Raw genomic sequence first — 19,308 nt, 5'->3', positions numbered from 1 at the left:
TGACCAAAAATTTTTATTTTTGTTCTTCATTTATTCTTTCTGTCTGAAGAATACAAACAAAAACGAGTGAGGCCATAAAAGACAAGAAAATTTAAAAAGACTTGCAATTTTGAGCAATGGTGCTCAAATTTTTTTTGGACAAAAATTTTAATTTTTTAAATTAAATTATTTTTTTGTGCATTATGTTTAATAAATGGTGCTGTGGTCAATCGTATTATTTAATTTTTCGTCTATTTTTAAACGGTTATTTTTCATTTAACAATTTTCTAAAAACTAGAGTGGATTTATAATCTATGTGTAATGATATTAAGGTAGTTTTAAGTAGTTTATAAGCAATTTTCTGCCCAATTTTTGGCGTCTACTCTCCATCGCTTCTTCGAGGCTGGGAGCCGCATTGTACATCTGTGCCAACTCACTTTACGAGTTACTTCGCGTACCCATTTATTATCTGCGGAACTGAGAGTCAAGAATCTACAAACTTCGTGGATCATCTCTTCATTCCAGCACCCAGCCCCATCTTTTCCATTTCCATCCAGCCTGCAGCATCTTGGACACTAACACTCGGTCAGATTATTCCTTTTTATTGTATATCTATTAGTTATATTAATATTCTCTTTTAGTTTTACATTATTAATTTTATTACCATAATTGACCTGTTTTATTGCATGCAATACTAATTGTTCTCATGTGAATTTATCGTATCTGTTCGTATATAATATATTCGTATAAATATATTTTTAATTCAATTTGTATTAACATTATAACTCATTTTATAAACTCAATCCTGCTCTTGTTATTAGCAAATTCTTGAATCAATATTATATTAATATAATTAGCAAATTATATTAATACGTTTCAGGAATAGGTTTGTTTTAAGATATCATACCCCTACCATCAGTGTGAGGGGATCATTCGTGGAAAACCGGTAAAAATACATTAGAGTTGGGGATATCCTAAATCTTGTGGAGGCGTGATTCAAACAAATGGTTTTTAATTTTGAGCACCGGAAATGATCGAATTAGAAAGTCTACACATTTGAGAAATCCCCTGCCATCTGGCAAAAATCTCTCGCCAGCAGTACTGTGTGGCACCAACGAAATAATATGTTACAAAAAACATGCTCATTAAGTTGAAATTGAAATGTAAACCTCTGATGAAAGTTGGAAAACAAAATTTAAAGAAAAACCTTCGACACATTTTTCATATTGGAGTACTGTTTAAAAGTAGGAAAAAACACAAATGAATGAATTAAATAGCTCATCAGAAAAGCACCATTTTCAGACAATTTATTAACGCTGAAAAGCTGAAAAGCTTCTAACAATTATATGCATTAAAACTTACACCAAAATGTTCACAAGAAGGTAGTGAATAAGATGAGACCAATTGCATTTTGATCGGATCATTAGTCCAAGAGAAATTAAAGGAAGGATAATCAGAGGCAGGAAGAAGAATCTGAGGGTAGGTTGACCTCCCTTAATTAAAAAAAAAAACTTGCAAAAGAATTAAAATTATACCACTTTGTAACTAATTTATATTTATTGTGACATTTTATGTTTCACTATTGAGGTGGCTGAAAACGGTTAGAAACCAAAACGCATTTGCATAGCTAAAAATCAAGTGTAGGCAGAATAAAATATTCGGAAACGATCAAACTGCAGATTGATCACCACGGAGACCCCAAGAGGACCACAATCTCTATAAAAACCCTATTTAATCTTTAATAAAATTAAGCAATAAACTGTAAGAACTAAAAGCCAAAACACCTGAAAGTTTGTGATCGTCCGTAGTCACTGGTCCGTCCGGTGTCGCCGTTATGACTAGCAGAAGCGTTATGTTTCATCTTCAATGGATGTTCAAATCATAAAAGACACAGCGGGAGTAGGCAGAACGAACGTGTAGGTAAGTGGAGGAAAAAATGTTAACCTGGATTTGATCGATTGCATCTCTGTACCAGCCCGAAATGAAAAATCCTACAACCTGATCTTTTGTACGATAGTTTAATGTTTAATTTAAGTTTTGTGTGTTTATTTGGACGTTTTCGAGCTTAAAACTGTTCATTTGTTCCTGCTTTTTGAAAGATGATATCATTCCTATTCAAATTTTCGCCGATGTACAGGCGTGTCACACGCCAAAGATATCGTCTTTTTTAAGATGATAATTCTTTTAACAATCCAAGAAACAAAAAAAAATAAAACACAAATAAAAGGAGAATCAGGAATTCTTACAATCTCAATTAAGCTTTGTCACGCTAGAAAATCTTTTAGATCGATTTTAGCGACATATGGATTTTTATTTTTTATTAATTTTATGCGGATTTAATTGGAATACTCCAAGANTGTTTTTCTGAAACCTACATCACACCCGACCGCATCTCACGATATCTGAATAACTATCGATTAACGGTCACTAATCTCTACACACTTATACAAGTGTCACTCATTATATAAATCCTGCCAGTCGCTAAGCCATTCCCTATTTAGTGCTCTTTTGCTATCAGACGCTGTCATTTTGTATTTGCAGAACACCCCGCATACTGTAGCCTCCTTAGCATAAGTGTCTACTATTTCATTGTCTCGTATACCAGAATGCCCTTTAATCCAGCAAACGTTCACCGATTTTCCACTATTAACTAAAGCGTTGTATTTCAATCGTGATGTGGTCGTATTTCATGTAAACGTTTACGCTTTCTAACTGGGACACTGCACTTCTGCAATAAGTCAGGATTGCAACTTTCGATATATTGTGAAGCTGGCACTGTACTCCAAGGCCTTAAGTATGGCCATGGCCTCCGCAGAGTATATTGAGGCAAAATTCGGGAGAGAATGCACTGTTTAAAAGGAGGAAAAAACACAAATGAATAAATCAAATCGCTCTTCAGAAAAGCAGCATTTTGAGACAACTTATTAACGCTGAAAAGCTTCTAACAATTATATGCATTAAAACTTACACCAAAATGTTCACAAGAAGGTAGTGAATAAAATGAGACCAATTGCATTTTGATCAGACCATTATTTTACGAGTAATTAATGGAAGGATAATCAAAGAGAGGAAGAAGAATCTGATGGTCGGTTGACCTCCCTTAATTAAATTTAAAAAAAAAATTACAAAAGAATTAAAATTATACCACTTTGTAACTAATTTATATTTATGGTATATAATATAACATTTTATTAGGCACTCTTTTTCTTTTTGCTTGTACAACAACTTTAAAAAACCATGATCATCTTACAGTCCAATTATAAAACTTACTATTAAATGTAAATTGATGAAAAATTACAACACTATACATTTTTAATTCTAAAAAATTATAATACTTAAGTAATAACATAATTATAACTGATAATAGATGATAAAGAAAAGTTACGATATGGTGATAGAACTATTAGCAAAATTAATATATAGCAAAAAATATACAGATGTTTTATGATGGCTGGTTATATTTGTTTACTTTATCATTTCATGGCATATATACAAAAGACTTTCTTAAAATATATTTAGCTTTTTAGAGATGCGATGAAACTGTTTCACCATTGAGGTGGCTGATTTGAAGGCTGTTGTTGGTATCCACCTGCTCCTGGGTAAGTACCGAAATGTTGGTATGGTACCTGTCCTTGATTGTATCCGGGTGCACCTGTAAATGATTTGAATTAAATATAAATAACACAAAATGACATCAGGAGCCATAATTTTGTAATAAAAAAATTGTTATCAGTTATATTGAGATAATCATTACAACCCGCATTTACCAGTTTGTGGTTGCGAATACTGCTGAAAATAATTTGGAGTATAGCTTGCGATTGTAGCATAAGGGTTGTAACCGACTGGCATAGGAGCCATAAACTGTGGCGGGTATGGTGCCACAGGCGCAAGTGCATAAGGCATTGGCATTTGTCCTGGCTGTACAGGATATGGTAACTGCTGTCCTTGTGATGGATTAGCAGATGTTTGAGGTGGCGGAGGCCTCGCGGGTGGTTCTTTCTTCGTTTCTGAAAACAACAGTCCTTCTCAAGTGATGTAAAGTGAAAAAAAAAACACTTTCACAGTATATTCATAATAGAATACATAAAAAAATATATGGATCAAGTAACACTAAATAATAAAAAGAGCGAAAATACATTTGATTTTATAGCATAGTTTCAGTGTACCTGCTGATTGACGAAAACTGCCAGTTGAGTCTGGGTGTAGCTGCGAAAGTGACTTAGTTATATCTTTCAGTAATTCTTCTTTTTCAGTATTTCTTGCAAAACAGTAGTCCATTGTTTTGTTTTGTAAAGTGACCAAATGTTCGGTCATGTCGTTATAAAATTTCATCCCTTCTGCAAGGAGTTTTTCGAGTTCATCAAACGTATCATGGGCGTTGGCCAATTCCTTGAGCATTTCCTCCCTTTCTGTCTTAATTGTGCCATCTCTTCCCCTTTCCGCTGTAAATTCTGTGTTTGTTTCCTAATAATAATTAACAATAAACATTTATTGTTATACATATTGGCTTTTAAAAGATAAATTGTGATAAAACATACTTGTATTTGTTGCAAAAGTGTCTGTTGTTTGTTGATGCTGTCTTTGACATTCTGCTGCAGAGGGCCGTATGCTTTACCAAGTGTTTCTGTAGAAACTGCGGGCTCGTTTATATGACCTTGGTCTGCCAGGGAGGCTAAAAACACATCTTTTAGATCTGTCATCGTTGATTTCAATTCCATTTCAATCACGTCCCTTTCCGCCTTCATTGTCTCTACCTGCGTTAATTCCCGGTATAGTTGTACAAATATATTTTCATTGAAAGCTCATTAAAAAATTAAAAAGTGTTACTTCTTCCATGAGTTGTTTTAATCTCAGGCATGCTGGTGTGTCCTTATTGCACCATCCAGGCTGAGGCAAACGTTCTTTCATCTTCTCAACCCCACCGCTCAACAGAATGATTCCTTTCTTGTTTTGTTGAAATTTATCATTTACTTTCTAAAAAAAATAATCACCAAATCGTTAAGTATTTGCATAATATTTGTTCAATATAGAAGAAGAAGAAAAATAACTTTATTCTTGGACTGGTGTCCCCTAAGAATAATTTACATGAACTAAATAAAGGAAGTTCCTTCTATGAAGTTAAAAGCAAAGATATACATCTTGGCACAATGTATACCAATAAGGCAGGACAGAAGAAAAAATTACGAGAATATTAAACAAAATTAACAAATGTTAATGTGAGGTCTCTGCTTGGAGGGAGAGGAGGTGATTATACAGGTGGGATTTAAAGGAAGAAAAGGAGGCAGCGTGACGAATAGAAAGGGGAAGGGAGTTCCAGAGTTTAGGGGCTCGGATCAGAAATGATCTTTCGAAGGTATGGGTTGTATGTTGCGGAAGGATAAGGTCGATTGGGGATGAGCGGGTCTTACGAGTGAGATGTGAGGAGTTGAATTGGAGGGATTGGATGACGAGGTGTGGGTGGACTGGAAAAGAAAGCAACCTAGGAAATACTGTGCATGGAAGGAGGGGAATACAACCCTGACACCCGGGATCCCCGTGGGGTGCCGTACACAAATCTTACGCAACAATTCATAATACCCTTCAATCGCGAGTTCTCCCCATCCGAGAGACCACCGTATGCCAAACAGCTATAGTCGAAAAAGGGAAGTATAAGGGAAGATACAAGGAGTTTGCGGGTGGAGAAAGGTAAGAGAGGCTGAGGGAGGCAATGGAATGGCGGGAAATTTGGGAAATGTGAGAATGCCAGGAAAGGTTTTGGTCAGACTACTCCTAGGTTTTTAACCAAAGAGCAGAAGGGGATGGGATAGTTATTTAGCATGAGAGGTGGGAGGGAATTGAGGAGTTGCCTGGACCTGATAATTATGGCGGTGGATTTGGACGGATTGAGGACTAGGGAATTTTTATGGGCCCATTCGTTGATGGAGTTTAGGTCTTTTTGGATCTTGAGAGTGGCCGAGTGAAGATCGGAGGGGTGGAAGGATATGTAAATTTGGGAGTCATAGGCATATAGGTGATAGTTACAGGACTGGATGGAGTAGGGCAGATCATTGATATAAATGGAAAAAAGGATAGGAGAGATGCTAAAGCCTTGGGGCACCCCAGGTTTTAGAGGGAGGAAGGAGGAGGTAAGGCCATTGGGAAGGGAGACAGCTTGGTGGCGATTGGTAAGGTAGGAGTGGAACCAACGGATGGTGCTGGAAAAAGATTCGAGTTGAGAGAGGAGAGAAGAGTGAGGGACAGAATCGATGGCTTTAGAAAAATCAAGAAGGACAAGTATAGTAATTTTCTGTTGGTCCATTGCTAAGTGGAGGTCACTGGTAATTTTTATTAGTGCTGATTGGGTGGAATAACCTTGGCGGAAGCCAGATTGAAGAGGGTTGAGAAGATGGGACTGTTCAAGGTGCCTGGAAACTTGTGCTTGGACTAATCTTTCTAGGGGCTTGGACAGGTTTGAGAGGATGGAAATGGGACAGTAGTCTGTAGGGGAGGATGGGTTGGGGGTTTTATTGACAGGGTGGACAAGAACTGACAATATACTGATTCATTACCTGATCAGCATCTACAGCACATTTGATTAATTCCCTATATTTGTTTATTGAGTCATAACAAACTTTTGTTAGACGTTCAGAAGGTACTCGGTTCCATTTCTCTTTAAATTGTTCTTTTAGCTTTAAATCAGTAGCTTGCTCTTCATCAAGAGCTCTTTGAGTCTGAAATATATTTACAAGTTTTAAAAGGTAATGCATAAATTATATCAACTGAATCAACAACAAACCTCCATTAAAATATCATTGTTTCTTTGTAAGAGTTGCGGGAGTTCGTTTAACTTCTTTTCAAGCATTTCTATTCCTCCTTTTTGTATAACATTGTTTGATTTTTCGATGAGAGATTGAGGAACCGTTTCACCCGAGCTTTCTTCCAGAGCAGCAGGTAAATTCAATGAAGAAAGTACACTAAAAAAAAGGTAAAATTATATCAAGATTCCAACACAGAATAATTTAAATTGCACCTGTTCAACAACTGCGTAGCTGTTCTCAATTCGCTGATTTCCCTATTAACGAGTTCGGCTTTTCTAATTTCATATGCAGCTAAGGCCTGATGAACTGGAAGTGGAACCAGCCCCTCAAACAAGTCTGCATTGTTAACAATTAACAAAATATTAAACCAAAATAATCTTATAAAAAGAAAAAAGGTACCTTTGAAATGAGAAGATAACTGGGAAGGTAGAGGAATTTGTTTTGCTAATGCTGCCCTTTGAATTGGTGCCAATTGTTTCAAATCAGGGATTCGGTCATGATAAATAAAATCATTGTCTTTTGTAGCGGCAGCCAAAGCTCTTTCTGCTTTAGAGACATAATCGTTGAACATGTTTGGATGACCTGATCTCTGCTGGGCACACTTCAGTAGCTCGACTGCTCTCTTCATGCAAAACAAATTTCTTGTAGATTTTTTTTTTTTTTTTTTAAACCCCCGATACAACTTACTTGCAGTCTTGCTATCTCTTCCCCCACTAATTTTTCACCTTTGCAAACTATACTTTGGAAATAATGTGCCAATCCGATAAAGGCAGCTTGCTTTCCTGCTACCTAGATACGTCAAATACACACACATACATATATAAAAGTAAAAGAAACAAAATAGCAAAAATAAAAATTACTAAAATAAAGAAATGTTTCATGAAACTTCAGATAATGTTATTAAATAAATAATGGAAGGATAAATAAACACTTGATAAGAAAATTATCTTGTTTAATTTACCAAAGGGATCCAGTCTTTTTCAACAATGTTTCTAACTCCATCTTTCTGCAAGAGCACCATTGTATCAGCGTAAAATTCTGTGCACTGAGCACACAGCTTTGCTACAACAGCCTCCTTCATCGAATCTAAGTTAATATTAACAATTATTAAAAATCAATCGATATGAATTTATTGGGGTAAATTCTTATACCATGGATTGCTTTCATAACAAAGACTTCTTGAGCCTGGGCAAGAAGAAGAGAGGAAAGTGCTGCGAGGGTTTCTGGATTAAGATCAGAAGTTGGATCCACCTGTATGGCTGCAATTACTGAATTCTTTAGGTGACTCAAAATGCCAGATGCTTGCTATTAAGGTTAAAAAAAGGATGAAATTTTACATACAAACTGACAGAATTTGCAATGAATACCTGAAAAAGTTTGGCAGCGAGTTTAAGTCCTTCGTCACTTTCCAGTGATTGACTAGCTGCAATGGAGCTCTGGAGAGCAGCAATATTGTACAAAACACAGACTTTTTCATATGAAAGTGATGGAAGTGCTTAAAAAAAAAAAAAAATAATAAAAAATATATATATGTAACAAACTATAAATCAAATATATTCAAAGGAAAATGAAAATTGAACAGAAAACCTAATTTTACTCACTAAGGCTAACTCTTCCCCCAAACAAACTCCCTTTGTTGAAGGCATCTTTCCATTTAAACGGTATTTGAACGTCTGTGGGAGGGATTTTAGTCTCAAGCGCATGCAGCTGGTCATAATACCTAAAGAATGAAATTATTTTTTTATTGGAGATGTTCAGTTGTCTTAGGACAATTTTTTTTACAACAAAAAAGGTCATATCAGCCTCAGAGTGATGGTGTTTTTTGGTGGAAAAATTCTAAATATTCAAGGTTTGATCTCAGCGCTGTTGAGATTTGAGTGCCCGTACCGGAAGTGATGAGTATAATCTCATTACATCAGATATAATTTTAGAATCAATGATATAGAAAGGTATTTTTACAAGCAAATGTCTAAGAATATATTGAAATTAAATAACACTTGATAAACTTTATTTGTTTAAAGTTGCAAAAAAAATCTTATGTGGTTTTTAATGGTCTTTCTATTGATGCAATCAAATTTACATCATGATTAATGTTCTATGAGATAGGGTAACTTCATGAAATAAAGTTGTGAAATGTTGAAAAGTAACACAAAATGTGAAATATCTCAAATACAATTCAGGCTGTGGTTTAAAATTAATAGAACACTTGGATACACCGTTATGGGATCTGCAGAACCGTAACCATTAAACTTAAGACAACAAAATAATGACCTGTTATTTTCTTACAAACTATAACAATAGTATGATAGATGTCCGCAATTAATAAATTTGCTAAGTTTCCATGTTCCAAAACGAAACACCAGACAAAAAAATATTATTTTGTTATTAATTATAATACAAATTATTCAGATTCCTCGACTCATGAAAACAAGTAATAAACCTCCTTTAGATTGTGACACTTTTTACTTTTCCTTACATCAATTTAAACTTAACAAAAAAAATTTATGTTTGCAATTATGTTTGATTTGTTTTTATATTTTTGTTGTTTTCATTTAATTTTTATCATTCCTTTTTATTTGTTTATATATTTCTGTTTTTTAATCAAATTTGTATCATTCCTTCTCACTTCTTTAATATTTTTATTGCAACATAATGCATGTGCATTGTGACATAATGCTTTCAATATTTTATTAGTTATGTTGAATATGTCCATATTTTTATTGGGTTGTCCGGAAAATAATGCAGGATTTTGGTATTAAACAAAAAAAAAAGAAACTAGTTACTTTAAAGCAATGTTCTTTAATCAAAATAATTTCCCATACTCTCAATACATTTCTCCCAACGTGTTGGTAACTTATTAANGAGTAATCCTGTAAACGTAAACAGAATATTTTATATAGATTTTTTTTAATGAAAACTTAAAATCCTGCATTATTTTCCGGACAACCCAATAATTTCTGTTATATGTATATTATTATTTATATTTCAATTATTATTTATTACTTATATGTAGTTTAAACTCTTCCAAAACTTTTGAGTGGGTATATTTACCGATATACATAAACAAATATGAATTAATATAAGTCCAATTATAAATTTTTAAGATATTAAGAAGCCCTGAAAAAGGCTTAATAAACACTGAAATCTTGACAATAGTGCAAAACTTGACTTTTGGACCACATCTTGAGCCTAAAACAATCAGAAGAAAATGCCCAAAAACCAACTGTATGAATAACTTTTTGTACATGGTTGGTAAAGAAAATAAAAGCCTAGTGTTCCATGTCATAAATATTTTGCCATTTTGAACATCTCAGGCTCATTCACTCATCCTCAACAGCCCCACTAGGTCCCTCAATCTGAGTTCCATACAACAGAATGGATACTCCACACTATGGACATGGATAGATTCGACACACCACCCTGTAACTGTCCGATCATTTTCATTACTCCACTGTCAGAAAAAAATGTTAAAAGTAAACGTAATATACAGGGTGTCCTTTTTAGATGTTTCAGCTTAATTTCTTTTGATCAGATAATTATTATTATTATTATTTTTTTTTTTGACTGGGGCTTCTGACATCTAGTTCATTTCAGCCCCTAACTATGTATGTATTCTATTTGCCCTTTCAAACACTACATTCATACAAATAAATACATTCATGCACATAAATACATCCATACGGCACACTCATTCCGTTTGGTCGGTGGAGTACTTGATATTCCTCCACCGACCCTATACTCAAACTAATCTAGATTGGGGGTCGATGAAGTACTTTTATAAATATTCCGCCATCGACCCCGAACACACACTCTTACGCTCTCATCGTTCGAGGGGTGATGATGACGTTTTATTTCACCCTCACCTCTTGCCATTCATGCTAATAAATGCATGCACTCAGACAAAACATATAGACACACAACACATAAGACATATTATATACAATAAAAAAACCCAATTTCCCCTAAAAAGCGGAACAGGGGACCCAGAAACCCGCTGCAGTGCTCGAGTACCATTTTCAGATTGGATGGTATGCCTACACGCTCCCTGTAGGGACACATCGAGCAACCTTTCTCTGCATGCGCGGGCTTTGGCCCAAAAGCAGGTGCCCATGTGTCAACCGCATATCAGATAATTATTGAAAAACAGAAAAATACAATTTAATATTTTTAGTCCAGTTTTCAGAAAATTTAAATGAGAATATATACTTTTTTATTCGCTATTTTAAAGAATTTTTTATGCTGAAAACGATGCTCAATAATATTTTAAATTGGCCAAAGAATAACAAAATTATGGCACAGAATGTGAAAAGAAATATATTAACTTCATTTTTGTTATTATTTTCAATAACAAATTTATTTCTTAATTTTAATAAAAATCCTGTGATTTGTGTGGTATTTAGTGACCGTCAATTAATGATTATTTGGAGGTGGTCACCAGACCGCATCTCACGATCTCCAAATAATCATTCTTTACTTTCTTTTTTAAATAGGACATTGTTAACAATAATGCCATGTGAAAAGCATAAAATTATAATACATAACAAACATAAAATAACAAAACATTCTAATGGAGCGGGAACTGACTCTACTGAATTTTTGGTATGCTGTTGATAGGTGTGCTAGTAGTGAGTATGCAAGTTTTTAGTTAACAAACAGTTGCATTAAAGAAAAGAGAAAAAAAAAGAGAGAGTATTCGACTAGTATTGAACATTAAGCACGACAAACAGGAACACAGATATGCCATCCATCCCATCAACATTATCCCAAAAAATTCATAAAACCAATAGCATGAAAATACTTAATAATAAAAACGAAATGAACTTATTTCTTTCCCATTCTGTGCCATAATTTTGTTATTCTTTGACCAATTTAAAACTAATCAGTTATTTTGTTTTTGCAAAGTATTATTGTTAAAAATGACCTATTCCACCAGGCCATCTAAAAAGGACATCGTGTATATGAAAACTTGGAAAACTGTATTTAGTTGAGATCTGTAAAAAAAAAATCATATCAGTTTTTACATTGTCTTTAAAGAGGGTAAGCTTCAATTTTTGTAAACTACATTTATTCATCTGGTTCTCAATGTAGTGAAATAAAGATAAAATTATGTGAAAAAAATTCATTTCAAAGACTTCGTGAAAGTTATCCACTTTAATCCAAGGGACCACTTACAGGATTTTTTTTTTACATAGGTATTACGACGTTATATGGAACCCTATGGGTGGCCTGTGTTTTTGAGAAAAAAAAAAACAATTGTAAACATGTCTTAGAATGCAGGGCCGCTGGATTCGAACCAGGAACCTTTATCTTACAGTAATGAGTGCCGTGTCAACTCCATTCGTTGGGGCCACCGACGCCCTTATGACTTTTTTTCAATTGTGTAAGTGATGTCATTGTCGAGGAAGATGTTACGTGTTATACATAATTTGATGAATACATTTTGTATTTTAAATTCTAATTTTGATGATTTATTTTTGTAATTTTGAAGGAGACAGTGGATAATTAGGGCAAAAATTTGTTTGTTATTTATTAATGTGACGTTTAAACCATTTCCTGTGAAGGATGTGAAAGAGGTAGTCTGCCTGGATGAGTCAGACTGAAGTTGTGTTCAAAAATATGTCGAATACCTGTAAATCACTTCCAACGAGGTCTCGAACTTTTCAAGTGACTTCCAAACGGCGCTTGACCTCAACTTCGAGAATTCTTTGATTTGTTCATTGTACTGGTCTGGCTTGTCGGCCGTGTTGTACGCAGTCGAGATGAGGTTCGTCAGTGGCTTCACCATATCCACGTCCGTGGGCTTTTTCAAAGGTAGGGCCAAAAGCTCGGCCATCGTAGCTCAAATTGAGTTTCCTTGGCGAGAAGTTCGTCTGTCAGTTGGTGGAGGTTGGAGAGCGAGTCTGAGTGGCCGTTGGACGTTGGACCTGGCCGAAAAAACCCTGCTTGCTACTTGCTAGTTGAGCTGTACCTGTATCTGGCGACATGGCGCGCTCTACGCGACGGCACCGAACCGCAACGTGCGTCACCTCTGACTATCTTCCAAATTTCATGACTGTAATTTTATTTTAAATACTGTATTTACTCCCAATTATTTTTGGTATGTTTTTAGGTAAAAACAAATTTCAAGCACCGTTAGGAAAAAAAAATTAATGACAAATATTCACATATCCAAAGATTTCTTGGCTCCTCATAGAGAGCAAGCACTCCATGTTATATAACAGCATATTTGTAATCGTAACAGAAAACGCGAACATTATTAGCTATTGGATTGTGCTGAATTTCAAAACTAAACAGATTAAGTGCACAAGACAAAATATACACTTAACTGGGTCCCAGGATTCGCAGGAGTAGATGAAAACAAAGAAAGGGGCTGCCACTCCTGATAGATCCATTTTTTGACATAGGGACTATGTATTTCATCACTAATTAAAAAATAAAGTTCCTATGCTTCATCTCACAACACTCATAATTTCAATAATATTACAGAGCCTTTAAATAACTCCATTGCTCCCTTCAACGAATTTTTTTAATGAGGTTATTTGAACCCTCGTACAAAGCCTATTTAGAACTTAGAAGTATGTTGGGTTTGAATGCAGGGCCACTGGATTCGAACCTGGACCTTTACCTTACAGTTATCAGCGCCTTGACAATGTCTAAACCTTTGCGGCCTCCGACGCTCCCTCCCCCTTAAAACCATTGTAAATATAATTTGCACTTCTCATTATATTTTGACTGAAACATGCTGTGAAATTAAGGGATATACTGCTCATTTGTATCCTTTTGCACATATAAGGACAACTTTGAAAATGTGTATATTTATTTACAAATTATTAATTCAAGCTTTTTCATTCTGAAATTATCCATTTTATGCCCTCCTCATGATATGTAGATTTGGATGAATGAGATCGAACATCTAAAACAAAAACCATAAAAAAATTTAAAAATACTTTAATCATTATAATATAAGTTATAAATTATTATTAATATATATTTACCTTTATGCTTGATATTGTTGAATTCTTCTAGTTTCCCTTCATACAAAATAGTATAGATGAAGTTTGCAGAGAAATATGACAAACTGGCCAAATAAAACATGTAATTCCATAGGACATCTTGATTCTTAAATGTGTACAAATAATTAATTTAGAAAACAACTAACATTTTCATAAATTAATACTTGCATATTGTATGACAATAAGTTTGACAAAACTTGGAAGAAACATGATTGGAATACTTCCAACCGAAGTTGAAATAGCATTGATGAGTCCAGAAAAATTAGGCGCAACGTCAAATGGCAAAAGTGAATAGCTGACAAACACAAACGACTGCATTGCCAAGTAAAGATAATAGGTAAATAATATAAATCTTGAATTCTCAGCATAGCCGATGAAAACAATGCATATTGCAGATCCCCAAAGGCCTGGAATATTATTTATATTTTTATTTAAAGATGGATATAAGTTTACATCATTTTGAAAATCACCTATTGAAGAACAAGTTTTTCTTTGATGGATTACCGGATACATTTCTTTTCCAATAATCCAATCGCAAAGCATAGAAATGGCACAAAGTATTGGAGTAAGTACTATCATGGACATATAGTTAAATGCAATTCCGACCTATCAACCTGGTTAGCATGTTTAATGGAGTCTTAAGGTTTAAATAATTTGAAACAAGCTTACGTTATCTTCACTGTACCCCTGCACTTCTTTCATGTAGATCGACATATAAGAAGATTCGGTTATAAACACAGTTGTCCAAGCAGTCATTAATTCCATGGCTATTGCTACGTACATAGACTTACTTTTGAAGAGTCCCTTCCAAGGGATTGGTGTATCCTAAAAATTGTTTTTAATTATGATTCACATGTATGAATATGATGATGATCATCATACCCAATATAGAGTGCTGACTTCAGTGGTTAGCCGAGAGATTAAGAGTTCTTCCTCAGTGGAAACATAAAAACAGGATCGAGGCTCATCAGCCCCAAAGGTAAACCATGCTACAACCCAGAGTATCCCAAGGTTACCTGAAATATAGAACACACTTGACCACCCACCAATGCTTCTTCCTATAAATGATATTAAAGCTGTAACTATTAGCTTTCCACAAAATGGTCCTGAAAAAATATAAAAAGACTGTGACAGTTTGCAACATAGTTTCTTCATTAGTAGTTTGTTATAATACCTAAAGATAGGGTAGCAATGCATCTTGAATACTCAGGGAATGGACGCCATCTTGTCGCAATTTGTAATATAACTGGCATAAGCAATCCCTGGAAATTAATACTGATAATTATATTTATTAAAAAAAACCTAATACAACATAATATTTATTACTGTAAAAAGACATTAATTTATTAAATATTGTAGTAACCTGCATTGTTCAATTTGAAACCGTAGTAAGGTGGCCAAAAACACAGGCAAAGGTGTAATATTTACAAAGCAAACTGCAAAGTGAACAAAGGGTTACATATAACAGGTTCCATGCATAATACTTGTCCCACAATAGCAATGGAAACCACCCTTGATCTCGAATTTGTAAATTGGTTGGTACAGGTCATGTTTGTCTGCGCAACCTTGCTGAATTAGTCTCTCAGATGCGTTTCAGTATTTTACCATCTTCACCACAAAATTGCTCAGACCCAACATTGAATATTAATAGGCAGACCAAAATGTTAGATAGGGACCAAATTACAAATTTTAATACTTGTATTCAACATTATTATTCATTTACTAACATCATAAATTTAATATAACTAAACTTAGAAATATGTGTATAACATTAAACAAGTAAAATTCATTTTTTTAAGACTGTGAAGGATGGGTGGTTGGGGGGCCCCACTTGTTTGCTAGCTTTTCCGGATTTTTAATTTTAATTTTATTTTATAAATCATAATATAAAAAGAGTAATGTAAAGTTGTGCTACCCCTCATCCACGACACCCAATGGTTAGTTGGATATTAATTCTCCTGCTTAATTTTTTCAGTTACTCAAAGCACTAAAATTTTATTACTGTATTGTTAGCAAATTTTCAACTATTTCTCAAATAAACTATAAATTTTCTATTAGATTATACATGTACAATTAGATTTATTCGGTGGAAGTATTTCAATTCTAATGGCTGTTGCATGCATATTTGGAAATGTACTTCTAAACTATTGCTATTCCGACAATCCAAAGAATTCAAATGAAAATTTTACCTACATCTAATATTCCGACGAGGATCCTCATAGAGATCATAGATGACCAACCACTTGTTTCAGCAAACGAAGGTAGAGAGTAAGATTGTATTGAGTACAATAACATGATTAACATAAGATAGACCTTATTGTTCACTTTACAGCATATAATCCCAGAAAGAAATCTAGATATGAAAAACACATAGAAGGACATGAATTCCAAGGAAATAATATCATCTAATGTTTTTTTCTCCATCTGTAACAAATGGTACATAGAATATCACTTTGCGTTGTTATATTCGCAAGCATAAATGAGTACCTCTACTTTAAAAGTATCTTCAAAATATGTCGACGAGTCTGCTTCTGTTTCTCTGGCAAGTTGTACGGCGATTACATGACTTGAGGAGAGAATGGTTCCTGTTGTCAGGCACAGGAAAAGGAGGAGGATTTGTATGTGCCGAACTCCTGTTCCCCATTGTTGCTTGCACACTAGGCATTTTAAATTGTGGAATGAATGACTCTTCTGCTTGTGCTTTGAAATAATTCATTGCCTTACCCATTTTGTATTGAGAAAATTTTAATTTTACAACTGGAGAATATAAATAATATATTTGTTGATTGCAATGTCACATGTGATTGAAATACAATTTTATTATTTGTTTTAACAAGGAAAAGCAATGAAAATGTTATTTATTTATTTATAATTATTAATGCCCTTATTTTTTATATATTAATAAAGCATTATATTGACAAATCAATTAATACAGCTGTACACATAAATAAATGTATTCACTCAAAAGGAATATCACTAATACCTGGAAAATCAGACAAACATATATACTATAAAATTTGGATTGTAAATAAATTAATATTAAATAATGAAAAATGATTCTGATTCTCTTGGCACAAAGGAAAAGATGGCAATGAAAAAAAGTACTTGCCAAATTGCCCAGAGCTGGCAATGTGCATAATGAAATAGAGCCAAAAGACAGATGGATACATTAAAAGAAAACCAAAAATTCTAAGGGAGTGTAAAACATTTGCCTAGAATGTTACCTTGTTTTTTCAGAAATAACGATCCTCCAATATTTAAGCGGATGGGGGGCATCTGTATCTGAAGCCAGACATATATATATATTACACAGGGCGGGCGACCAGGACCCGAGGGGTTAAAAGCCTGAGTAGGCCCGTACCCCATCCCTAGAAGGTCCGGGACCTGGTCGGCTCACGAGTCCTGTATAAACCTATTGGACCTATTCACAAACCCCAGGATTGTGGACCATTTTATCCTGGGGAGTGTTTTGGTTATGTCCTCTCCTTCGAAAGTATTAAATCTTTCCCTAGCATACCTATCGCATTCTGCGAGGTAGTGTCGGGCCGTTTCTTCTTTTGTTTCGCAGAAGCGGCAGAAGGGGTCTGGTAGAGTACCCATTATGAAGAGGTGTCTTCTCAAGGGGCAATGGCCCGTTAGGATACCTATCAGCCTCCTTATTCCCCTCCTAGAGTTAGAGAATAGCCATTTCGATTCTTTAGGTTTGATTTCCTTCAGAAACTCCTTCGATTGTCTGCATCCTGGGGACATATTCCATTCCTTTAGGAATTGTTTCATGCCCCAGCTACCTATACTCTCTTTTGCTGTGCTTAAAGAGTGGGGTAATACCGGTTGTGGTCCGACGAACTCAGTATTTGAACCTTCCTTGGCCAGGCTGTCCGCCTCCTCATTGCCATAGTGCCCCTTATGAGCAGGTATCCATACGAGGGTTACCCTATTCTCATACCTGGTGATAGTCCTATTAATGAGTTCAACGGTTTCCTCTACCAGTCTAGATGTTGATAGTTCTTTTTGTAATGATTTTAGACTGGCCTGACTGTCGGAAAAAATTTTAATATCTTTTCCCTTAATCTTGTTATCCATAAGTGTTCTACAGCAAACATTAATGGCCCAGACCTCTGCCTGAAAGACCGAGGTGTTATTACCAAGAGGAGAGGAGATGCTGATCCCTAATTTAGGTATGTGTATTCCAGCACCGCTTCCCTTATCCTTAATGAGTGAGCCATTGGTGAAGCAGTCTAGGCTACGATGGTCATCATCAGACCTATAGTTATAGTCACAGGGAGTAACTACCTGAAAGTACTTTTTCCCTAAAGGTGTTTTCACCTTTTTATCGCTCACACCCAGTAGTTGGTTGTTGACCTTACTCAATAAATGTAGAATTTTCGAGTGCCCTATATTATTTCCCTTATGGTTCCAGCTGCCTTCACTAATTAATCTATAGCAGCTGGTTAGTGCTTTAACCTGAAGCCAGACATACAGACATATAAACAGAAAAGGTGGCTCCAGATATGCAGTATTTGCTGAATGCCAAGCAAATGACCTCTGCTGTTGAACCCTCGTCTACAAAACAAAACAAAACAAAAAAAAAAAAAAATTATGTATATATAATATGTGAAGTAACCGAACTCAAAACATCTACATATTCGGGAACTGTACTGTATGTAATCATCAATATACATATATCACCAGTAATTATTTTTTGACAATAAATGATTCCTAACTAGTAAAGATGTTGACAAAGTGCTGTTTCTATTGGTTAGGAATGAATTGGCTAAGCATAACAATCTTGGAGTTCCTCGATGAGTACAAAGCTGCATCAATAATTTGGAATGCTACTTTTCCGAATCACAAAAATCTAAATGATGTTTTCGAGTATGTTTCACACTGGGGTCGCAATGTCATGGAACATTGAGGTTCTTTAGCATGTGCACCTGGCGCATAGGCCTTCTCACATGTTTAAATTCTCCAGTTACTACCTCTACTTCTTATCTTCCGTGAGGTTCAGTGTAAAAGCCTACATCATCCTGCAGCTTGCTGCCAACATGTTGATTCTCCCTCTTGCCCCTTTCGAGGGGGTGGGTTAACAATGTGCACTCAACCAACTGCTGCGCGTAAAAGGGTACCCACAAGGGGTTGAAATGCATCAACCAAGTGTCCCACGCACTCCGTAGATAGAGAAAGCAACTCTATCTCCCAGGGTGTAGGGCTCTGTCAGTGTCGAAACCTCCGGATGCGCTCCAGCCGCGGTTTCGATTTTAGTGGAATCTCTAACCACTCCCTAGAGGAGACCATGCCTTCGGTAAAGGCAGCCAAGACGGCCACAACCGAAAAACATCTGCCCCATCACCATTCAAGGGACTCCGTCAGCATAGTCTTAGCTCCTCGATGGCTGTATGCTTCGGCAGTCCGATCGCTCCGATTCCCGCGAGGTCAGGAGGTAATTCGGAGGTCATACGCAAGTACTATGGTCCACAAATGAAACACCTCTTCTCTAGGTACGAGCTAGGGGTCTCACC

The 19,308-nt window shown here is 35.3% G+C and overlaps 2 protein-coding genes across 3 annotated transcripts; both read right to left on the bottom strand.

Annotated features, from left to right (window-relative positions):
• Positions 1–3,153: 3,153 nt before the first annotated feature.
• On the bottom strand, positions 3,154–12,859 carry LOC106661278 (programmed cell death 6-interacting protein). The gene is made up of 15 exons (XM_024227478.1): positions 12,404–12,859; positions 8,378–8,496; positions 8,144–8,271; positions 7,928–8,081; positions 7,738–7,862; positions 7,464–7,565; positions 7,176–7,398; positions 6,989–7,112; positions 6,755–6,932; positions 6,528–6,689; positions 4,807–4,953; positions 4,518–4,733; positions 4,146–4,443; positions 3,747–3,986; positions 3,154–3,631 (listed from the first exon to the last, which is right to left on the bottom strand). Exons 1-15 carry the CDS (start codon positions 12,607–12,609, stop codon positions 3,525–3,527), a joined length of 2,529 nt encoding a protein of 842 aa, XP_024083246.1. The 5' UTR covers positions 12,610–12,859; the 3' UTR covers positions 3,154–3,524.
• Positions 12,860–12,885: 26 nt separating this feature from the next.
• Positions 12,886–16,570, bottom strand: LOC106661514 (vesicular glutamate transporter 1-like). 2 transcript variants are annotated; one of them, XM_014384972.2, is made up of 10 exons: positions 16,514–16,570; positions 16,277–16,446; positions 15,983–16,213; positions 14,964–15,051; positions 14,672–14,895; positions 14,459–14,614; positions 14,260–14,395; positions 13,958–14,196; positions 13,772–13,895; positions 12,886–13,689 (listed from the first exon to the last, which is right to left on the bottom strand). In XM_014384972.2, the coding sequence occupies exons 1-10, from the start codon at positions 16,515–16,517 to the stop codon at positions 13,622–13,624; spliced, it is 1,440 nt and encodes a 479-aa protein (XP_014240458.1). In that variant the 5' UTR covers positions 16,518–16,570; the 3' UTR covers positions 12,886–13,621. The 2 variants fall into 2 exon arrangements, with proteins under 2 accessions (XP_014240458.1, XP_014240459.1); XM_014384973.2 differs by having other exon boundaries at positions 16,283–16,446.
• Between the last annotated feature and the right edge of the window lie 2,738 nt (positions 16,571–19,308).

The sequence above is a fragment of the Cimex lectularius genome, unplaced genomic scaffold (genome assembly GCF_000648675.2).
Source record: "Cimex lectularius strain Harlan isolate CLEC.00 unplaced genomic scaffold, Clec_2.1 scaffold18, whole genome shotgun sequence".
Classification (NCBI taxonomy): domain Eukaryota; kingdom Metazoa; phylum Arthropoda; class Insecta; order Hemiptera; family Cimicidae; genus Cimex; species Cimex lectularius.
Note: the sequence above shows the minus strand (reverse complement) of the source record. Positions and strands in the feature narration are given on the sequence as shown.